Source organism: Poecile atricapillus, chromosome 3, assembly GCF_030490865.1.
Source record: "Poecile atricapillus isolate bPoeAtr1 chromosome 3, bPoeAtr1.hap1, whole genome shotgun sequence".
Taxonomy (NCBI): domain Eukaryota; kingdom Metazoa; phylum Chordata; class Aves; order Passeriformes; family Paridae; genus Poecile; species Poecile atricapillus.
This window is the reverse complement of record NC_081251.1, coordinates 67,895,951-67,918,515: the sequence shown is the minus strand read 5'-3', so window position 1 is coordinate 67,918,515 and position 22,565 is coordinate 67,895,951. Positions and strand designations below refer to the sequence as shown.

The window sequence follows — 22,565 nt, the reverse complement described above, 5'->3', positions numbered from 1 at the left end:
CTGCCGAGGGAGACGGGAGATTCACCATCCCTGGAGGTGTTTAAGGAACGACAGGGTGTGCTTGGACCCGATCTCAGAGGGAGGTCTTTTCCAACCTAATTGTTCGGTCTGAAACAAGGATCTTACACATCAAAGAACATCCTGCCTTACCTTCGACGCATTCCACATTTTCCACCACCCGCGCCCTCAGGACGGCGGGAACAGCCCGTCCCGCCCCTGACGGCCCGCGGGGTCCTCCGCGCCGGCAGAGGGCGCGCCAGCCGCGGGCCGGGCGCGAGGGCCGGCTGTGGCGCGAGCGGCCATGGCGGTGCTGCTGGAGACCACGGTGGGCGACCTGGTCATCGACCTGTACACGGAGGAGCGACCCCGAGGTACGAGCCGAGCCCGCCGGCACCGGCTCTCCCTGGCCTCCGCCGGCACCGGGCTCACCCCTGGGCCCCCCGGCACCGGCGTTCCCCTTGCGCGGGCAGGCGGCGGCCTGGAGCGGGACAGAGGCGGGGGGGATGCAGCCAGCCCGCAAATGTAATATCTGCTAAATAGAAGGGCTGCCGTGAGCTTCTTTCTGAAGTGATTGAAGAGAAACGGAGGAGAAGGAGCGGGGGGAAGTGTGTTTCTGTATAACTAGCCGTGTTTAGGGTTCTTTGAATCGCTAGAGATGATTTGTAGGAAGGGAAATGTTACGTCTCCTTTGAGCATTTCAGCGTTTTTATGTGTACCTTGGTAAGTCTCGACACATTCTACTCCAAAACCACTTTTCTACACGTTAAACTAGGTCTCTGTTACATCTATTCTTACTGTAGCTGGAGTTTCTTTTGTAAATGTTGGTATGATTTCTTACAGCTTGTCTGAATTTCCTGAAGCTGTGCAAAGTCAAATATTACAACTATTGTCTAATCCATAATGTACAGGTGAGTATTCTCAATTCCTTGTTTTCCTGTTGGTTTAAAATCACGAACATGAAAGCAGTATCTTATGTATTCTCCTTTGTGACAGAGGGATTTTATTATACAAACTGGTGACCCCATGGGAACTGGCCGTGGAGGAGAATCCATATTTTGGTAAGTGTTTTTGTGTAAAAATTATGTGTATATATCTGTCAAAAGGGAGTTTGTGTAAGGGAGTAGAATGTCCAGTTAGATTGTCTTCAGCTTTCTTGGAGCAGAATTACTGGTAGGAAATAAAAGTGTTGATTCATAAGCTTCTTGGGTTTTCATACTTAGATACCTTTTCAATTTCTATGCTCACTGTTTTTTTCCCTGGACATTGTTTTGTGTCTGGCCTTAGAAGTGAAGTTACAGGTAACAACTTGTACATACATTTCTGTCTGTTGAAAAGCTGCCAAATAACTGTATGTTTAGTAAGAAAAGTATCATAACTAAACGTTCTGTAGAAGACAGAATTAATTAGCATTGTAAATACATTTATCATTACAAGAAAATGTACTAAATTGAGCATGAATGGAGCATAGAGGCTATATATGATTTCCTCTGTGTATAAGAAAGTGATCTGCTTTAGTTGTGTTGAGTGCTTTTAAGGAGGTTGCTTTTCTTATTTGTTCAAGAAGTTTTCAGTGGTCACGGAGACAAGAGTTGAAGAAATCATTCAGGCAGCTAGCATGGAGTTAAAGTGCACATGTTCTGTATGATTCATTTGAAATAGTTATTAGAAGTAGAATTAAAATTGCAGACCAGAACTAATTGCTGGGGAGATGCTGGGGAACACAATATACAGCAATAAAAGAGTTCAGCTGGAACAGAGAGAGTGTTGCTAGACTAGTGTTGGCTTTTGTAAGTCAGTCTGTCAGAGCCTCTTGAATACAAAACCTGTAACCCATGGATCTATGAATCACCACTCCAGTGGTCCTGGAAGCAATGTACCTGTGCTAAGTAGATGCAAGTCTAGGTAGGTAAACATGCCAGACTTACCTGCACACAAGTAAATTAAGTTTAATTTGGTATGTTACAAGTCTTCTGAGACTTACTGGTATGGCAAATGGGGAAGTGCAGCGTGATGAGTGTCAGATCCTGTCTGCCACTAGCATGGAGAAGGTCAGTTTGTCTTTTGTACCTGTTTGCTGCTGCTGCAGTCCATGAAACTGGAGTTTCTGTTCTTGCAGGCGAAGTTTAATTTGAATCCTTTCTTCATAGAGGCTAACACCTGCTTAGCAAAATGAGTTCAAACACAACACTGTCCTGAAATTTGGGCAAATACAGTTATCCATCACGATTTTGTCAGTTTATGGAGTGAGGCAAAATAAGTGATAGCAGGGTTGGACATAAAAAAATTTAAAAATTAAAAATAATGCAACCATTTGCTAAATCTTGTGTATTTCAAATTACTGTATGTTGTCCTGTCTGTATGATGAAATGATTTTGCACATATATGTATTGGTTTTCTATTTCTCTTTTTGAGATGTAAATAACTGCATTTTTACAGTGTGGAATAACTTATTTTTGCAGAACTTACTTTAAATGTGTACTTCCTTCATGCCTCAGAAAAGTGTTATATAGTGTATTTAAAAATATATAAGTATACTCTTCCCACCCTCCCAATAAGCCTCTGTTAAATGTCCAGAGAAAAAATTGTAATTCCTTGTGATACAAACTGTGAAAGTGTACATGGGTGCAATGTAAAATCTAGCTTTATTTGGAGGCCTTATGTAAATGTGAAATGTAAGAACTTTTTGAGATGTCATTTATGATTTTATAATGTTTGATGAGTTTGCTTTCAAAAATTCCTTCTTCTTGTAACATACTTGTTATATATGTCTTTTTAGTCAGCTGTATGGTGATCAAGCCAGATTTTTTGAGGCAGAAAAGGTGCCAAGAATCAAGCACAAGAAGAAGGGAACTGTGTCAATGGTGAACAATGGCAGTGATCAACATGGATCACAGGTCAGCATATGGTGTTGGTACATGTTTAAGTATCTAAAATAAAAATTCCATGAGTTTACGAAAGCTGCAGAACAATGACACTGCCATGTCAATAGCATCATCTTGTAAAACAGTCAAAAGGCATGTGAAAAACCCACCACGGCTAAATATTTTGCATAGCATTCCAGGTGCCAATGGGTATTTCCTTACAGATAGAGGAATTAAAATTCTCAGATTCAAATCCTGTCCTAGATTAATTTTATTTTATAGTACTCAGTCCTGTATTTTTTTCCTTTATTTATTTCTCTGTGTAAGTACTTTGATACGATTTTGCTAATGTACAAAATGGTCAGGAGAAAATTTTGTAGTTAAATGGAGGTGAAAATTAAGGAAACTGAGTTTTGAAATAATGCTGACATTTTCTGGTTATGACTTTGTGTTAGTTTGGAAACTGAAATCATATCACAGTTTCTCCTGTATGGCTATTTGAAAGTGTGCACTAATGTGAGTTTACAGTTTTACCCAAGTGCTGGTGTAAAACAGTTTTTGAAAGTGCTCTTGTTTCAATAGCTGTTCATGCACACAAAGTTTTTGCTGTAGGTAATTATTTTTACTTAGTTTGTAAGTTTTTTTTATATTCAAAGCTCACAGAACACTATTATTTCTAAATTATTATCCTTATTTTAGGTGCATTGTCACTTCTATGAATTAAAATGTCTCATTTGTAATACCGGTATATTTTAATTTTTAAAAAGAGGGATTTCTAATAATCAAAGAACAATTAAAAAAAAAAAGTAGGGTTTTATTTATAGGGCTAGAGCTTGTAATATATACAGGTAATTTTCTTCTTCCCTGCATTGTATATCTATAATGGCATTGTTGGAGGATTTAGGAAAAAGAGATGACATTTGTATTTGTATTTAAGATGCTGCCTACCAGTGTATATGCAGGTACATGGGAATGAATGCTGTTCCCAGGAATGTTATTGCAGCTTCTTCCTTGGTAAAGAAAAATTCCAGAAAGGAGCTATCTGGAGTTGCCTTACAAGTCTAGTGTGGCTTAGTGTAACCTGTGCCAAATACTAACCAGTCTTAACTGTGCTGTAGAGAGAATGAGGGGTGGGATGTTACCAGTCAGACTGCAAAGTGTGGGTGCAGTGGTTGTGTCCTGTTGTTTGTGCATCTTTTCCTCTTCCTCCCTCCCCCATTAGCAAGTGCCCTCTATAATTTGGCAATAATTTTATATTAAAATATAAATTCTCAGCTGGTGTCAATTTTCATCATTTCAGTTTTGCCTTAAGGTGAAAGATTTGATTTGTGATAAGATACTTCCCAGTGCCAGTTTGAGTTGATCTAAGTCAGTGTGTGCTTGTTTGTCTCTCAGCGCTACTGCATCCTGTTTTTCAGGAGACAAGGGTTTGTGGGATGAAAGGAAAAAAAGTCTGGATGGAATTAGGTAAAGATAGTACTATGGGAGTTTTTGCCAAATTTATTAAAAAGTACCTGCTGAATGCTGCCTGAGGAGCAGGTGATTTAAGCTCAGCTCACAAGGGGTAGCCTTATTCTTTCTGTCCTCTCCCTTTCATCAGCTGTGATGCCAGACATAATCTTTGCTGGTCTTGCTTACCAAACCTCCCCAGCATAGAGCTCTCTTCTCCTCCTCTGCCCATCTGGTTTTGTGCCTGATTAGCAGTTCAAACCAGCTCTCAGAAGGGTCCAGTGAGCTGCACCCACAGGCTCCTGCAGAGAGAGATTTCTCAGGTAGTGGCTGTGAGCTGTATATGTGCTCACCATGTTCTCAGAGCAATCTTTTACAAAAGATGGAAAGAGGGTTTTTTTTTTCCCCACTGAATTCAGTGAGATTGTGTTAAGGTTAAAAAAAACAACACAGCCTGAATTTTTCTATTTACTGTTCCTAGTTTTATATCTTCTTTTGTAGTTCCTCATTACCACAGGGGAAAACCTGGATTACCTTGATGGTGTGCACACAGTATTTGGAGAAGTGACAGAAGGCATGGATGTCTTGAAGACAATTAATGAAACCTTTGTAGATAAGGATTTTATCCCATATCAAGATATCAGGTGTGACTGCTTTTAACTTTACTTTTTGAGGAATACTTTATAATTGAATGAATTTACTTCTTTTTGGTAACTAGATGAATATCATGATGTTAGGTAACCTGTATGTGTTCTCTTAAATACTTTCCCCCCCCAGTATTAGTGGTAAAATAAGCAAGTACTAAATAAACAAGTATATATAAAAATATTCAGTGTGTTGCCTTACAAAAGCATCAGTGCTAGAATTTACAAGCGCACAGGATATTTGGCTGTTTGGGATACAATTGAGAATTAGCGGTGCTGGTTTGCTGTTAGTTGGGTAAACCAAGTTTTTTCTTGCATGCAACCAATGCTGATCTTCATTTTGTTTTCTCTAAGGATAAATCACACAGTAATTTTAGATGACCCCTTTGATGATCCACCTGGCTTGTGTGTTCCTGATCGCTCACCAGAACCTACAAAGGAACAGCTCGACGTGAGTGTTTGCGACAGGGAAAAGTTGGAAGAAATAATTAAAGTAGTTTCTGTTAATAAGTGTCCAGCACAGAATTGGCCAGAATAAGAAATCAGTCTATAAGATTTTGTCTCTCAAATATGCATCCTAAAAGAGCTACACATTTTTTCATGCAGGAGATGTTTTTCTACTGTGCCAGCTTGAGTTCTGCTATGTCAAATGCTATGTCAGTTATTTGGAGCTACTGATGTGTTTAATCAAATATAGCTGCTTAACCTTTTGAGAGAGGGATAAAAGCATGACTTGGGTGCTCTCCCCTGTGGCTCCAGTGGAGTTATGTTTGAAAATTGTATTTTAGGTTTCTATTTACAGTGTGGATAGGCAGAACATTCAGAATATTCAATGCTGGTATTACTGGTTTTCTGTATACTCTGGTAGAAGACAAAATATAACTAACATTAATATTAAAATGGTTACTGCTGTTTTCCTTTTAAATGTGAATAGGCTGTGTTTCAGTGGAAGTAATCGTGGTCGTTCTTAGGGTTATATGTGCAGGCAAGCATACTACTGTGGGCTATTTGTTCAAACAGAAGGAGTTTTCTAAAAAATAATTGCAATTATTAATAATTTACTCATAGCATGCAGTTATGGAAATTGTATGTGAGATTATTTCCTTGTGTGGAAACAGTTGTTTCAAGTAATAAATCAATTAACTAGAGAGAATATTGTTTATTTTTAAGCTTAATTAGATACAATTACAAGATTGAAATTAGGGTTTTAGAGTATGTGTGCACTGTGCACTCTTATGTGCCTTCAGATATGTAAAGAATAAGGTATTCAGTAGCTCGCTGCCAGCAGCATAAGAGATGTGAGGACTTGTACTGAGGTTTTTTCCCTCATAGCCTGTCTGAGGATACCCCTCTTAGCACAGCATTCTAGTGAGGATGGTGAGGAGAAAAAAATTAAACCTCAAGTCCTGCCTAGGTATAGATGTATAAAACCAAAACTTTTATTGTGCTATGTTCTATTCGATATCTTGCTAGACACAACAGATATTTGCAGTGTTCCTTACCTTCATTTGTGGCAGGAGTTACCTGTATTAGAAATGAGTTGACACCTGTGAGAATGTTGAGTATTAGGTGGGTATGTATAAAAGAATTTAGAATACCTCAGTGAATATGGTTCAGACTGGTCATGAAAGTTCAGAAATAGTTCACAGTGCCTGAAATATGTTTTCCCTTTTTTCTTTTGTTCTAATCTAAGTGGGAAGAACAGAATGAAAGCCCAGTTCTGCAGATATACAGTGCTTAAGCATTTTTTGTATCTTAAGTGGTGAGGGGAGAGGTCATCCAAGTAATAGCTGGAAAGTGAGAAAGAATTTTTGGCCATGGCTTGGTAATAAATAGCCTTTTCCTTCATTTTTCAGAGTGGCAGAATAGGAGCAGATGAAGAAATTGATGACATGAAAGGACGGTCTGCGGAGGAAATAGAAGAAGTTCAGGCAGAAAAAGAAGCAAAAACTCGTGCCATTCTTCTGGAAATGGTGAACACCTTTCTGTATTTACCTTTTAGGTCTTATTCCAGTGTGTGTGCATGTTATTAAGTCTAGGAGGACATGTAATACTTACCTTGAAATTACCTATCTGTTGATGATGTCACCATTCAGAATCTGCTATTAAATTGTTGTACAATGAAAGGATTGAGCATAAGCACTCAAGCTGTATTTTTCTGATAAAACCAGTGCTACTTCATTGTCAGAATGGGCCAGTGGAGGCTTTTTAAAAGCTTGCTAGAAATGCATGCAATTCTAAAGTGTAATGTACATAGTATGCTGCTGGAATACCTGCAGTCCTGGAAAGGGTTTAATATGTGTGGGAGAGAGCTGAGCTAATTTGTGACAAACTCTTCCCAGTGTACAGTGGTAAACTCCGTAGTAACAAAAATTGTGAATGGGCTTTGGGGTCCTTTCTTTTTTAAACAAAAAAAGGATACACACCATTGAAGGATGAGTGAATCCATCTCACTTCCCTACAGCTACCAAATTCAAATTTATGGTGAATAATTTGCAGCAGAGACTAATTCCAAGATCAAGTCAGTTCTGGCCACAACATTGCAGATTTATAGGGGACAAAAAGGTTGCACTTCCACCTTTTAGAACTGTCTGTTTGTTATGCTAAGAAAAGAAAAAGCAAAGCAGAACATATGTGTGAACTCTTAGGGAGTCCAGCAGTGGAACAAATAAATAATAAATTTTAGGTGCTATAGAGAACACTTTTTTTGTGACTCCAAGTAGGAAAAATATTTTACGAAGTTTTGATTTTGTGATGGGAATGTGAGATCACGTAGAAGATGTGTTCCCAGTGTGCTGTGCTGCCTGTAGAGAGCTTTAGGCAGAAATGATGAATGTCTTCATTCTGTATTCCAGGTGGGAGACTTACCAGATGCAGACATCAAGCCACCAGAAAATGTGCTGTTTGTTTGTAAATTAAATCCTGTGACCACAGGTGAAGACCTGGAAATAATATTTTCACGATTTGGTCCCATTAAAAGGTAATTATGATGAAAGATAAAGCCTTCTTTGTTGAAACTAAACTTGATTCCTCCCAGTCTGGTGTCTCAGGAGATTTATGCTCTGTTTAGATAGAAAACACAACAATGGAGATACAAAGGCAGATCTAGCTAGATGAGTATCCTGTTGCCAGGAGTGGTTTTAAGGAAAGCCTAAGGAAGTGTAGGAATGAAGAAAGCATATGACACTCCTCCCTGCCCCACATCCTCTCACTCCTTTCAGCAGTTTTTACATCAGATGCTCAATGAGCTGGATAGAGTCTCTGGGTTTTTCTTTCCTGTGGGAGTATGTGTGATTTGGGATAAGGCACCAAACATCTGTAGCATCTGATATACTCCTTGTAAGGTGTTCCTCATTCCTGCTGCCCTTCTCAGTTTTGACCTTGGCTTCTAGTATATTCAGCTGATTCCTCTTAGTACTGCTATAAAAAGACAGGATGGGCAATGAAACCTGCTTTCTTACACTCCTCTATCCTCCTCCCCAAAGTTATTTTTTTTCCTTGCTAAGAGCACTAACCTACATACTCATGCTTCTTCGTGGTAGAGATTTAATTACCTTGGTTCGCTTTTCTTGTCCTTTTCCTGTTCTTTTGTTTTTATCTCAAGATGAGAGAACCAGAACTGCACACAGTTTTGAAGAAATTACAGATATATAGTGGAACAGTTTTGTTCTCTGTATTACTCTCTACTCCTTTTCTGGTGAATGCTGAAGCTGTTTTTTTCAATTGGGGGTTTTTGGGGTTTTTTTTTACAATATGTAGTTAAGGTTCAACCCATGTGTATCTTGCTGCACTTATCTACGTCATGAATGTCATTTGCTGTCTTACTGGTCTTGTAAGGACTTTCTGTGATTTCTTCAGTCTTTATTTTTGCTACCTTTAACAATTCAGTATCATCAGCAAACTTTTACCTGGTATTTTGCATGTTTATTGATACAAAGATGTTCCTTATGCCCTTGATACTTACTTTCCCCAAAAGCTTTTGGTGCAGGTGTTTATTAGAATTTGCAGAGGGATTTCAAAAGACTTCATGGAATTCATCATCATCATCATCACCACACGTGAATGTATTGACTCTGTTAGAGCACTTCACTTAAGTTTATTCAGGTGATCTGGAGTAGGCCCTGTGAATTCAGATGGATGCTAACACTGTTCTGCTTGGAGTTTCTAGCAATTTGTGCAGTACTGGCACAAAGGCCTGCAGGCTCCCAGATCCTACACTGTCTCTGTGTGTGGGTGAAATTGGCATTGTGTGCCGCTCTTACAGCTCCAGCATGATTTCTCTATGCCCTAAGAATTTCTAATTTTTGTTCCTCTGTCAGAGCTGTCACTCTTCTTTAGTTCTTCCACTTTCAGATAGGTTCTCTGAATAATCCATGAAGGAGGATTCTTGCACAAAATCATTCTGCCTTCTGCTGCAAAGAATTCCTATAGCTTGTCTGAATAGCCTTATGGTCTACTTTTTTTCTTTTTCCCCCGAGCTTTTTTTTTCTTTTGGCCTCGATCGTCTTTTTGATTGTGGATCCTGATATGTCACTTCCTCTCTACATGTGGGGGAGGTCTCACATTATTCTCACCTTAATGCCACATATCCTGCCTCTGTTACCTGTGTACCCTCCTCCAGGATCCTGTAGTCAGAATTCTTATGTCTAGTACAAGAATTGTGTAATACTGCTACAATACTATATGCTTCCCATTTTGCACTACTTATTCAACAATTTTAGGCTTATTTTTGTCCAGTGACCTGTGTGAAAAAAGATGGGCTGCTGGAGAGGTGCTTGCTAAGAAGAGAAAGTTTGTCACAGGATGTTTGTTTAAACTTTGCTTACAATGACAGAGAAAACAGAATGTGAAATTTCCTGTCTTGCATTAGTGAAATGCAAAAACATAAAAACAAGCAGTAATGTTGGAAAATATATTTTGTTTCACTGATTAGAAATTCATCTCTAGTTTTGTGCTTCGTGGTAACCGTGTGTGAGTTTAGGGTAATTGCTCAAAGCAGTGTCTCATGCATTTTTTCTTGCAGTAGCAAGGAAAAGATTGCAGAATCAAGTGTTCTAATACCCTCAAGGTGTTTTGGTTTTGTGGGTTGGGGCTTTTTGGGTTATTTTTTGAACTCTTACTCTCCCTTTTCTGCAATGTTTTCCTACGCTACATTTTTTGCTCCAACAGCGTTGACATTTTAATTTTGTATCATTTTTTCAGCTGTGAAGTGATTCGAGACTGGAAGACTGGTGAATCTCTTTGTTATGCATTCATTGAGTTCGAAAAGGTATGGGTTTTAGGTATAAACTGTATGTAAATCCTGCTTGTAAAAGCCTCTTTTTGGTATACTTCCATTTAGGAAAAACACTGACCTCTTCAAGTGTGGAGTAGCTAATATTTTCTCTTACTGAGAGAAAGTATACCTTAGTTACAGAAGTTGTAGGTCCTAAATGAGGCAAGTATTTAAGTCTTTCTCTGAGCAGACAGTACTTAGGCTGTCATGAAACCAGTGGGAGGGGATCAGGCCCTTTTTTTCCCCAGAGCACATGAAGACATTCAAGAGTTAAAGGAAGGAGTGCTAGGAGCATGCAGCATAAAGAGAGGAGAATGTATGGAATAACACAGATCCAAGTGTACAGTGGTTTTCTCCTCTGGGCTTGTAAATGCTGCTTGCTGTATCAACACACTGCTCTTACTGTGAGATTGGTGATGATAGTTCTCTTGGTGTTGCGTAGCTTTATGTGTGCTGGTATCTTTCATCTGTGAGGAGAATACTGGTAAGTGTTCTCACTTTTCTTTAGCTTACCTATGTAGTTAAAATGGAACTTTTATCAGTTGTCCTCATTTCCTTTTTTCTTTCTGAATGTATTACATGTGCCAAACATGTAGCTGGATTGGTGAATTTTTAAAATAGTGAAATGAACTGAAGAATTGGGAATTGAAATGCTGATATTCAGACAAAGCATAACTATTTCTTTTGAAATCATGCAATTTAAGAACTGTGGTGCTTTAGGCAATTTCAGAAAGAAGTGTATGCCACTAAGCTGTTGAATTTGTGTTTGAGCTCCTCAGTGAATATTCCTATGAAATACTTTATCTATAAATATGACTATTTATCTGTAAAATTACTCAAGATTTTCCTGGTTAATATCAGGAGGAAGACTGTGAGAAAGCCTACTTCAAAATGGACAACGTGCTGATAGATGACAGACGGATACATGTGGATTTTAGCCAGTCTGTTGCAAAGATCAAATGGAAGGGAAAAGGTAGGTATATTTGCAACTCTTTGATCTTCATAACTTAATAAGCCATGACTTCTAAACTAAGCATTATATAAAGAGTTAGGAGTTTAAATCATCTGATCTTCAGGCATATAAATGTTCCTGCTACTCTAATAAATACAGTAACACAGTTGTTAGCTCTTCCTTTTGTTTCATAAGGAAAAGTAGAAGGGTTTCCTACTGTGCAATGAACATTGCATTGCCACTGATTACCTTTTTAGCCACGATTTGCCACCAGAAACATTTTTTTCATTTCAAACTTTGGATGTGATTTTTTTAATATTACTTATTAGCAAAATAGTATGACAATACATTGTTATTTTCTGGTTTCTTTATTCACTGTATGACAGTCAGCTGTATACAAGGAAAAAGTCATTATTCAGGCCAGAGATTTCTTCTCTTCACCTCCTGTAGTCAAACATACTACACGGCAGGCTGTATGTTACAAAAACAGAATTTCAGGTGTTTGAGGATGTTTTGGGAGGAAAAGGATGGTGGAAGAGGTGGATGCTTGATTTTATTACTAGGGACATGAGGAAAACACTGGACTTGGAGAGGTGTCTGTGCATTTCATTTGTGCCATTCTGGTGTGTCTTCTTCTAAAAATGCAGTCAGCCCTCTGTTGTTGGCATGCAATTTCTCCAGGTAGGGTTGTGGCTGTGAACACCACGATACTGGAACTTGTCCTGCACAGAGCTGAGATGATTCTGTATTCTGTCTATACCAGGTGCTGTAGTGCATCCTGTATTGGCTGCCTGCATGGGAAACTTTATCTGAGGCCTAAATTGTCCAAAATATTGGAAAGCTAACTATGTTGCTGTCTTGTGCTTATATGGTACCCAAAAAATGACCTTCGGTCCTCGGTTTCTGGCCGAGCCAGTGAGTGTTGCAGTTCTAAGCGTGGCCCAGAGAGGGCAGCAGGTTGCCGTAGTTTGTTGATACATGTGCTGGTAGTAAAGTGAGTGGAAACTGAAATCTATTGTGTCCCTCTTTAAATCTAGACGTGAACATCTTTTTTCATAGTTTCCCATTTGAATTCTTGAGCTGTAGCTGTCTCAAAGGTTTCCCTCAGTACAGACCAGAGCAAAAAGTCATTTAATAATGAGAACAGTCTGTGGACTTTCATGGTAACAGAATTTTAAGTAATGTGATATAGGACCTGTCATAGAAGTGGGAGTAAGCCAGTTGCTGAATCCTGCTTTGTGATCCTCTTTATGTGTTGTCTCCGCTGTACATGAATGAGGAGGAAGCTGGATGTTGTTTAATGGAATCTGCAAGCAAGAGAAGGACAGAACATCACAACTTGTCCTACTCTCTTCTACTCTCTTATGCAGATGTCAGTGTTGTTTCTGGAACTTTATCCTCCTGTGAAGCTCTATGGTTATAAAGAGTCAGTGTTGTTTCTGGAACTTTATCCTCCTGTGAAACTCTATGGTTATAAAGAGCCCCTAAAGCATCATCAGAACTTAATGATAGTTGTGGGTCTTGGCTGTGTTTGCGGTTAAAGTGAAATGAATATATTTTTCTTTGGACAGGTGGGCAGTATACCAAGGAAGATTTCAAGGACTATGAGAAGGAACGTGACAAACCCCCAAAATTTGCTCTGAAAGAAAAGGTGAAACCAAAGCAGGAGTATCCTTTTCTGAAGGGGTACTTCTTGAATTAAATAGAGTTTATGAAAACAGCCTGGAAGAAAACTTCTTATTTTTAAAGCCTGCCAAATGGATGTTTCCCTGCTACCTCATATAACCATTTGGGTTTGAGATGGAATTTAATATTTTGTGGTTTTCACTTTGATGAATTTAGTCAAATCAAAATATGCTGTTTCACTTCCATGTTGTGTGCAGGTAAATAATGTTCCAAGTCCACAGTCCTGGAATGACATATGGCATAACAGAGTTTGCAAGTAGTTTCAGAGAGGACCTTCTGCATCCAAAATGAGACCATACTAGTAATTTAATCATTCTCTAAGATAATACTTAACTTGTGTGTAAGCATGAGAGAAAACACTATAGCTTGTTCAGATATCCACAGGTAGAAAAGGAAAAATGCAGCCTGGCTGTACTGTTTGACAGACTTCAGTCATTTTAGCACAGCTGATTTTTATTTTTTTTTTCAATGTGTACAGCTGTGTTCTGACTAAAATGTGTAGTCTTGGTAAAAAAATACGTAAGTCTTGGTAAACTCTTTTTGGATAAGCAGGGATTGGTTTGCTTCCCAGGCTGTTGTGTTCTGTTCCTTATGATATTGAGAAACGGATCTGTCCTTAACCAGCACCATCAGTGCCAAGTATGACCTTGTGCTGGATGAGGATGTAGAAGAGTCTCACACAAGTCAGTCACACTTGGCTAAAAAACAGAAGAAGAAAAAGCACCACCACTCTGAAGGTGAAGATGATGACAAGAGGACCAAAAAATCTAAGGTATTTGACTCTTCATGAATTAACTTTATACCTGTTCATTGTTTTCCTCATAAAAGAAGCCAGCAAAAAAGTCTGATATTGAATAAGGACACAGCATGCAAAGTCCTGTGTAAAATACAGCAGTTATAAACCTCCAGAAGGCTGATGTTAATATTTGATTATGAAAGAGGATTTTGAAATCCTCATGGACTTTTGAAGCTTGGCATGTTTAGATGGATTTTTGCCAAAGCATCCTGAAGAGGCAATGCAGCCTCTTGGGGATCATCAGCACTTTGAACCTGTTGTTCCCATATTCCTAGTATTAAAGTAGTAGTTAACCATATTTCATGACTGTAGACTATGTCACATTTTCTTACCAGACCATCATATATTGGGTTTTTCCTATATGGAGTTGGGAATACAGTCTCTTTACATCACCTTTTTGTATTTGTCCTTAACTGTTTTGGAAGTGTTTGTGTAAAATCTGTGTGTGGGTTTGCTTGCATCTGGAATGTGCAAGCCTATGCTGCTGTGAGGCTGGGGCTGTGGAGGACAGCACCAGGAGACTGTAATTCTGTTATTCATTAGTTCCACTGCAGCCTGTCAGGATAGCATTCCCACATTTCTGTGAATTTGGGATACTCAAGATATGGTGTTTTGTGGAAATGAGGTCTACAGTGAGAAAGTGGAGGGTTAACCACCACTGAAGGGAGCATTTGGAAGAATTGAGCTAAGCTGAAAAATAGAAAAAAAAAAAAACCTCAGTATTTTAACAGTGCAAGCTTTATGAGTAAAACAAAGCTGTCTTCTAGCAACTTTGCAGAAAGTGAAAAAGTTTCAGCCACAGAAAATAAGGGTATTGTCCCATCCTGAGTTTTGAGTGCTGCTGAAAGTTAGTTGTGTGTATGCAAAGCATACGTGATTCTGTTCTTAAGCATAACTTCTTGCTGTGATGCTTGAAAATAATTTTTCTCATGAACATCAGCAATTAAAATCTTTCAGTGTCAGCAGTGAGCCCTATTGCTCATTCATGGAGTCTTTTTGTCGCTGTACTAATTCAGTCAGGGCCCTTTGAGTGGAGGGAAGGAGCTTGTTCAGGTAAATAAAGTCTTGACTGCAGCATGTGCACAGAAGAAGTGTGGACTAATGTTGGTTTAGGCTTTCTCCTGTCTGTTTGGCTGATTGAAACTGTAGCTTTAGCCTTCTTGAAACAGGTATTTTTGGTCATAATCTTTGTTCCTGATGGTTCAGGAATTACACCCATGGAACTAGGTGGTAATACATCATTAGCAGAGAGCATTTTAAAATCATTTAGAAGTCTTCATCCCTGCAGGTGGCACAACAACTGCTGGCAGCAGTAGCGTGGTAATATCTGTTCTAATCATTGTAAAGGGATTGTAAGACTTCATAGCACAAAAACATGAATGAGGACAGAGGGATTCCTGATGCTGTTTTCAGGTTCTGGAGTAGAACAGATTCTAATGCTTGTCTATGTGATCTCCTCTGTGTTCATGTGTATCTTTTCGTGATTTTGTCACCTGCTTCTGATGTGGTTTGTTCTCACTGCTGCTGTTGTGTTCTGGTATCTTCTTTCCCACAGCTTTCTTCTCTCTGAGTCACTTTTACCCATTTTGCTGTAAGTAGTTTAGCTTTCTTATGCCTGAAATTACAGGTGGAGGTTTACTTCTATTCTCTGATGGCAAGCATTGTAGTACCCTCTTGGAGCTGTGAAAATTAATTTCTGGGAAGGACTTTTCTCTCTGGATTTGATTATTCTTGTTAGTGTGTACTGTACAGTATGCACATACTGAGTAGTATATAGTCAGTCTCACACAGACTCAGTATTTTGGGCATGGCCTCTCTAGTGAAATCTGCAGCCATCTTAGGTGACAAATCCTGTTTAGCATATACAAAATTTTAATTCTGTTTTATTTTTTACTATTCGTACATTGGGCATAATATGTGAAACTAAGGGGAAGCAGGCATGTTCCTGAGATGGAGTATATTCAGTGTGAATATTGAGTTGAACACCAAGCATAACAGCATGGAAACTTTTTAGTGAATGGTAGCATATTGAATATCTCTCTGGGTTCTTTTCCTCGAGGTTGGGATTAATGAGTGAGAGAGACGGTTTTTGTGTTTGGACTCAGTTGTTTATTTTTTATCTATATTACATTCTCACAGACAGTGAGTTTGTCTACACACTATGCTAACAGTCTAGAAAATGGAGCCCCAAGTATCTCTTTCCAAGGCCTTGGAAAGTGTCAACTACCCAATTATAAAATGCCAACTAATTTATTTTAACTTATAAGCCAGTAACCAAACACTCATGTTGCTCACTGCGGATTTTTCTGTCCAATCACACAATATTAGTAAAATCCATGAAGATGAAGGTGAAAGAGCAAGGCAAGTCAATGCCCTAAAACCTCCGTCTTCTTGGATATGTACTGCTGTATTCTAAAACCTTAAAGTCTAAATTTTCCACCAAGTGATATAGCACACTTCTATTCAAACTACACACAGTTTCAGTTCTGTCTGTCAATTTTGGAAGCCTTTTCCATGGCTTCAGGTCAAACACAGTGTTCTCTGGAAGGTCTGTGCCTGTCAACACAGAAAGCACGAAATTCTCTGTGTCCAGGGTTCCAACAGTAGCATTTTTAGTATAGGCAAACAAAGCATTCTCCCTTAACCCTGTTTTGTAAATCACTGAATGTATTTGAAGTAAGAGCTTTAGAATAGAACAGCAGCAGACCTTCCACAACTCATCACCAAAGATCACAGTAGCCATGTTTCATATAGAAACTTCCACCATGAGTCCGTAGTGTGGCAAAGATTTTAATTAAGAGAGACATGGGGCTTACAATGGGAAGTTCTGGCAACTGGAACTGCAGTTGGTGCTATCAACTCTAGCTATGACTTGAAGGGGTTTTCTTTTCTCAGTTGTTTCCATGATGTTGAGCTGTTTTTCTGTTCTCTTGCTGGTGTTACTTTTTTTCTTTAATATATTTTGACTCATCCTTTTCTTAGCCTGAGACCCGTTTCCTGAATCTTTGGTCTTGGTGTTGATGTTTCAAGAGCGTATTTTTGTGCTCTTTGACTTCATTCCAGTGGGTAGAAGAGGTAGGGTGCTGTGGCTTGCTTTTGTAAGTAACAGGATGTGGGTCTGGGGCAGGAGGGTGTGTTTATAATAGGATTTGGTAGAGTTTTTTTGAGTACAGGACATGCTTCCACCTTAGATCTGTATTATGACTTTGTTCGCTTTCCTGTTTTCTCTTGGATTTTATTTTTTAAGATAACTGGATGTGCAAAGCAGTATAGCCTATCCAATAGATTTTTGTGAGACATAGGGACTTCCCAGTTTCAGATTTCTGTAGTGTATGGTTTTGGCAGAGGTACTGAGTTTTCTGGTTTTAATTTCCTGCTGGTTTTACTGCTTATTGGACACTTTTCCCTTTATATTCAGGGTCAAGTTTTATCAAAATCTCCCCTCAGAAAAGGCTTTCTCTATTTGTTTGCTCCTTTTAACCTTTAACTGGTGTATTTAATGTACGTAAGATATGCAGTCTACTTCTGTGGCCATGATATTTCTAGCTATTTCACCTGCCACTGCTGTTTAGCAAGTTACTACTTTTGGCAAAATCAGCCATGAACTTCCAGAGAAGCGTCTTTCCCTCTTACCTTATTTCCTTCCTCATGTGTGTTCCAACACAGTGCTGGGTTAAGAATTGGGGTGATCATCACTTACTCATTGATTGATGAGAGGCTGTGATCCTGGATTAAAAAATACAAATTTCAGGAGTAAGAGGGAGACTCTTTTTAAGTACAAATCCTTCTCTTCTTCTTTAAAAACAGTGTGGTTTTGACTTTTGGGCATAAAAGTTTGGTTCCAAAATACCATTATTTTTAGTAATTTAGTGTGTTTTAAAAATTGACCATTTTCTATGCCAAAGACTTTAAAATGAAAAATGTTATTTAAGGGGAAATGTAATTTAAGCTGCAAGAAATAAAGGAGCAATTCTATTAATTCAAGTTACAGATTTTTTTTTTCCTTTACATTGTGATCATATTAGCTACTGTGGTGACTTTGTTGTGTCACTTTCAGACTTGTTCTGTACACCTGTACCTTACATGTTTTTGTGAAGGTCACTGTGGTTTAACCCAATGCTGTATGACTTCTGATCCTTTCAGCAAGTTGTCCTTTTCTATGGCATTCAGCATGGGCTATTTGTCTGTAGTTCAAAATGTTCACTAACCTGTTCCCTGCCCCAGCTTGGCCAGTAGCCTTGTCTCCAGTGTTTACTTGGTAGATTGTTCAACTGAGTGCTGTCCTGCTTTTCTCCTGTTTCTCCCACGTGCCGAGAGGAAACTCCAGCAACAAACCAGTTAGAGGGCAGCCATGCACCAAGCCCACCATTTGGTTTTCTGGACAATATTTTTTGTTTTGTTCCTGCCTACCCCTTCACCAGCATGTCCATTGTCTGATGTTTACTCAGGCCTTGTCACAGAGGGGCTTGAAACCTGGTGGCTTTTTCAAACAAATGGAGAGTGAGGCTTTTGGGTACAAGAGTAATATGGCTGTGCATCATTTTGAGAATGGATGGACAAAGCTCTTAAAAGTAGCTGGAAGCACCACTGAGTCTTTTTGGTGGATGCAGGTTTTAACATCTGTACTGAAATAAAGTTTGCCAGTTAAGATGTGGAATAGGCATTTGGCCACCAGTGAGATGACTGTACCCAGCAGTAGCAGAATGTTTTTGTTACAGATCAAACTTGTGATTATTCATGTGTCTGTTTATTCAGGGGGTTTATGTTGCTTATTGTAACCCTAGTAATTTCAGCATTATTGATGTCATTCTGAAGGTGGTGTTTGCTCTGGGAACCACCCCAGTCACTGGCTTTCTGCATAAAATCTCTGTTTAAAGTAGAGTTTTTTCACTGTTCTTTTATATAAATGAAATTTTTGTAATTTGTACATGGAGTATGGGTTTTAACGGTACAGTTGTGAAGGCTGCTGTCATGATACATCCTTAGAAAAGTAATATCTGAATCGAGGAAAGAAATACTAAGTGATTTAATGCAGACATTTTTCTTAACTCATATTGATCTGTGCTTAAGTGTTGTTATTAAAATCCCATAAAATTGTATCTTTTTATTAGATATTATTATGTGTAGATATATATATTGTAATATATATCATTAGATATTATTATTAGCAGTATATAGAAATACTAATATAATCTAATAGATATGATTTTATGGTATTTTTAATAACAACACTGTTAAGCACAGATCAATATGAGATATATAATATTATTATTATTATTAATAATATTTCTATTAATTCTAATATTTCTCTTATTTCTGTTACAGTGATATTAAACTGTCAGGTTGTTCATTTTGCTGAAGCCTAGAATTTAGGACATTAGGAATTATTACAGGCAGGTCTTAAAATACGTTATGCATCTGCATAGCACTGGAATGCCTATGGAGCTTGAACCAAAACTTAGGGAAATACTTGCATTGCTTAGGTGAAAAAATCCAAAATCCAAATCTAGCTTACAGACTTGTTTGATGCTTGATGCTTGATAATATCCATCTGAACAGAATCCCTGATATAACCAAATTTTGCTAAAGCTCTTTAGGCAGTGCAAGAATCATGCCTGAGAGCCATCCTTTTTTCTATAAACACTAAGTTGTATATACAACTTACTTGTAAACTTCTCCTCTTCAGATGGTTTCAATGGTATTTTTATGTTACCTTTTTCAAATCATTGTGGATGTGAATCTCTTTAGGGTAGTGCCAGCTGTAGCTAAGGAACCATCCATGCTCCACTTTTCTCTAGTTCTCTTCGTGCCTCTGTACGTTCTCCCCTCTTGTTTGTAACTGCATTTCTGTCCAATTCCTTTGACAGGATTCTGACCGAAAGCATGAAGAACGCTGTAGGGAGAGGACCAAGAGTGAGAAGAAAGACAGGCATCGGAGCCGCAGCCGTTCTCAGGAGAGAGATTACACTTACAGCAGACAAAAAGACAAACACAGAGAAGATGTCCGAGTAAGAGACTGGGATAAAAAAGCAGACAGAAGCAGAAGTCCTAAGAAATCAAAAGACAAAGAAAGGTCCAAGTACAGATGAAGGACAAGGAAAGGACAGAGGGGAATTAAAATAATAAATTTAACTTTTTTCTTTTGTGATAGTGGTTTTTCTGTAATACTTGCTGTAGTGTCTGACTGCAGTATGCAGTAAGATTTTATAGCTTGATACCCCTCATTCAAACATGATCTGCTGATTCTAAAATTCAGTATGAATTGCTGCAAATTGCTCTGCCCTGGAGTGCCAGTAGTTGTGCCAGGATAGAGTATTTCAAAGGACTGTGAAGAATGAGGACTTCTTATTAAGATGATTCAATAGGAAGGCTGATATTTAAGGAACATAATCGGCTGAAGCTATGCTGTGGAAGAAAATTCTGATTAAGCAGGCCAGGTGGGATGGCTGTAATCTTCAGACCTAAGCATAGCAGGGATACTGAGGGTATTCAATACAGGAATGTGCTTTCCAGCAGCATCTGCCCAGTCTTTGCTTTGTTGAAAACAAAGCTGGAGTCCAACATCTTTGGTGCTTGTGGTAGTTAGAAAACAGAACAAAAATCCCCCACCTTCCTGTAATGTTGAAAATAGCATCAAAAATGTAACAGCAGAAACATCAGCTTCTTCACTTTGACATAGCTGAGACCTATTTGAAGGGGAATGCCCTATGCTTTAGGCTCTTTGTTCGTTAGTTGAAGGCTTAGAAACCAGCTCCTCAGAGTTTTCTGTTGTGTTCCTTTACTTGCAACAGCTTAAAAATGTGCTGTAGATTCTAAATTGTTTTATTCTGTGGATTTGAGTGAGTTTGAGACCTATTAGGTTGTCACGCATTACAATTCCTTTAGTTCTTTATGGTCTTGAGCTTGAGTCCAAGATTTGGAGTGGACTTGACCAAATACAGAAGTGTACTTGGCTAAGAAGCTGCCTTTTGATGAATCTCTAACTTTTGTGTCCTTCAAAGCATAGAACTAGAAATCCAGAGCTTCCATAACTCTCCTGGCAAAACATTTCTAACTGAGACCCTGCAGGGGTCGGGGCCATCCTTGCAGAGTCTGAGCGAGAGCCCTCTGTCCCAGAGGAGAGCTAAACAGGAAGCCTGTTCCTGGAAGTCTCTTGGGGAATCTGGGGCTGAGGACTTCTCACTCTTCCTGACAAGAAAATTTCTGTCTTCAGTCTGGGCATAAGAAGACTCCAAAGAACTGTAGTAGGTCAGGATATGGTGCCCTTGGAGTGGTGCTGTGGAGGCAGTATGTTGTCTTGAGCTCTTCCTGCACTTGGCCTGCTCTGTTAAAGAAACAGGGTTTGCGCTGTCATACTGTTCTCAGCCCTGCTGTCCTTTTCCACACAGCATTTTTAACTTGCAAAAAGCACTGGCCAGATTTGGCAAGGATGTGGAGATAGTAAAGCAATTGCATTCTTGCTTTCTTTAGGAAATGGAAGTCATAGAAACAAACAAAAGCTTCCAGTTAGAGAGAATGCTGGATTCTTGCTGGACATCAGAGGTCCTCATACTGGGGAGTTGTGACTTCACAGTTTCAGCAGCCATTCTTAGGCTTCAACTAGCCCTCAGCTAGCTGTAGGACATACAAAACTTACTGATGTTTAGAAACAGCCTATTTTCAGGTGAATGTGCTCACTTTTCTGCAGCAGAAATGGCTTTTCTTTGCAACAGGTAAATGCTTAAGAACTGAAAGTTTTAAATAGTAGTATATGGAAGTAACTAATCCATTTTCATTGATGGACGAAGAGTCTTCAGAATAAAGAGTTAAAAAAACAGTACATCCAAAAGTTTTCAAGCTTCTGGTTTTCAATATGCCTTGGTGCTGTCAAAAATACACAGTGTCTTCAGATTAGCAAAATTACCTGTTTATATTTTTTAAGAGGAAGCTTTCAAATGTGGATGTTCAAGAATAAGGTGATACTAATAGGTGATTAAATGACAGTACAAAAGCTCCCAGTTTGGAGGCAAGTACTTAATTTTAGGGCTGCGTTTCTAGGCTAGTCTGTTGACACTGGAGAGATTGCAGTTCACCTGGCACATAGACAGCCAAGCACTCTGGGTTAGATGGGATTTGCTCCTCTGGTCATCGGAAATAATTGTTGTGTACATGTGGTTCTGGAAATGGCACAAGCAAGTTTTATGGCCACTTGAAACCACAAACATTTCCTGCTCTTCCTGTCCAGCCAGAGGTGTTGGAGTGGACAGGACTTTTTATTCTGGGATTCTATTATTTAGTCTGGGAGTTGAAGAGTTGACTTGTTTTAATCTAATGAGAAGTCACACTTCCCTGTCATTTCCTTTTCGTCAGTGCCATCTCCAACCTCAGTTTCAGTATTGACCTTTGGTGCTTGTGGTAATTAAAAAATGCAACAAAAAACCCCACCTTCCTCTATAATGTTAAAAATAGGATTGAAAATGCTGTAGCAGAAGCACCAACTTCTTCACTTTGACTTAGATGATGCTTGTTTGGAGGGGAATGCCTCATGCTTTAGGCTGTTTGTTCAGTGGTTAAAGGCTTAACCAGCTCCTCAGAGTTTCCTGTTGGATTCCTTTACCTGCAATAACTTAAAAATATGATGTAGACTCTAAACCGTTTTATTCTGTGGATTTGAGTAAGTTTGAGACCTATGTCATATGTTGTAGTTTCTTTAGTTCTCTGTAGATCTCTTGAACTTGAGTCCAAGACTTGGAGTGTACTTGGCCAAAACCATGTTATGAATAGGACCTGGTCACAGAGCACTGAAGGCAAGTGGGAAAAGGGTAGGTTGCAACAGAGATCTCTCTCTAATCCCATGGACATCACACAGGTCAGTGGAAGTAGCACAAATGTTGTATGCAAGTGGTTGGCATTGCAGGATGGG

General features: G+C 38.9%; 1 protein-coding gene across 1 annotated transcript; it reads left to right on the top strand.

Moving 5' to 3' along the window:
• The first annotated feature begins 260 nt into the window (after nucleotides 1-260).
• Nucleotides 261-19,808, top strand: PPIL4 (peptidylprolyl isomerase like 4). Its single transcript, XM_058836485.1, has 13 exons — nucleotides 261-371; nucleotides 841-908; nucleotides 994-1,058; nucleotides 2,777-2,894; nucleotides 4,812-4,954; nucleotides 5,309-5,405; nucleotides 6,811-6,927; nucleotides 7,810-7,934; nucleotides 10,157-10,223; nucleotides 11,091-11,202; nucleotides 12,753-12,849; nucleotides 13,501-13,639; nucleotides 19,531-19,808. Exons 1-13 carry the CDS (start codon nucleotides 302-304, stop codon nucleotides 19,750-19,752), a joined length of 1,440 nt encoding a protein of 479 aa, XP_058692468.1. The 5' UTR covers nucleotides 261-301; the 3' UTR covers nucleotides 19,753-19,808.
• Nucleotides 19,809-22,565: the final 2,757 nt, after the last annotated feature.

Bases quoted from the DNA above. Each gene is read 5' to 3' on its own strand.
- PPIL4 (XM_058836485.1), top strand. From the start codon at position 302: ATGGCGGTGCTGCTGGAGACCACGGTGGGCGACCTGGTCATCGACCTG. The intron at 10,224-11,090 runs GTATGGGTTTTA...GGTTAATATCAG, and splicing joins CATTCATTGAGTTCGAAAAG to GAGGAAGACTGTGAGAAAGC. The intron at 11,203-12,752 runs GTAGGTATATTT...TTCTTTGGACAG, and splicing joins GATCAAATGGAAGGGAAAAG to GTGGGCAGTATACCAAGGAA.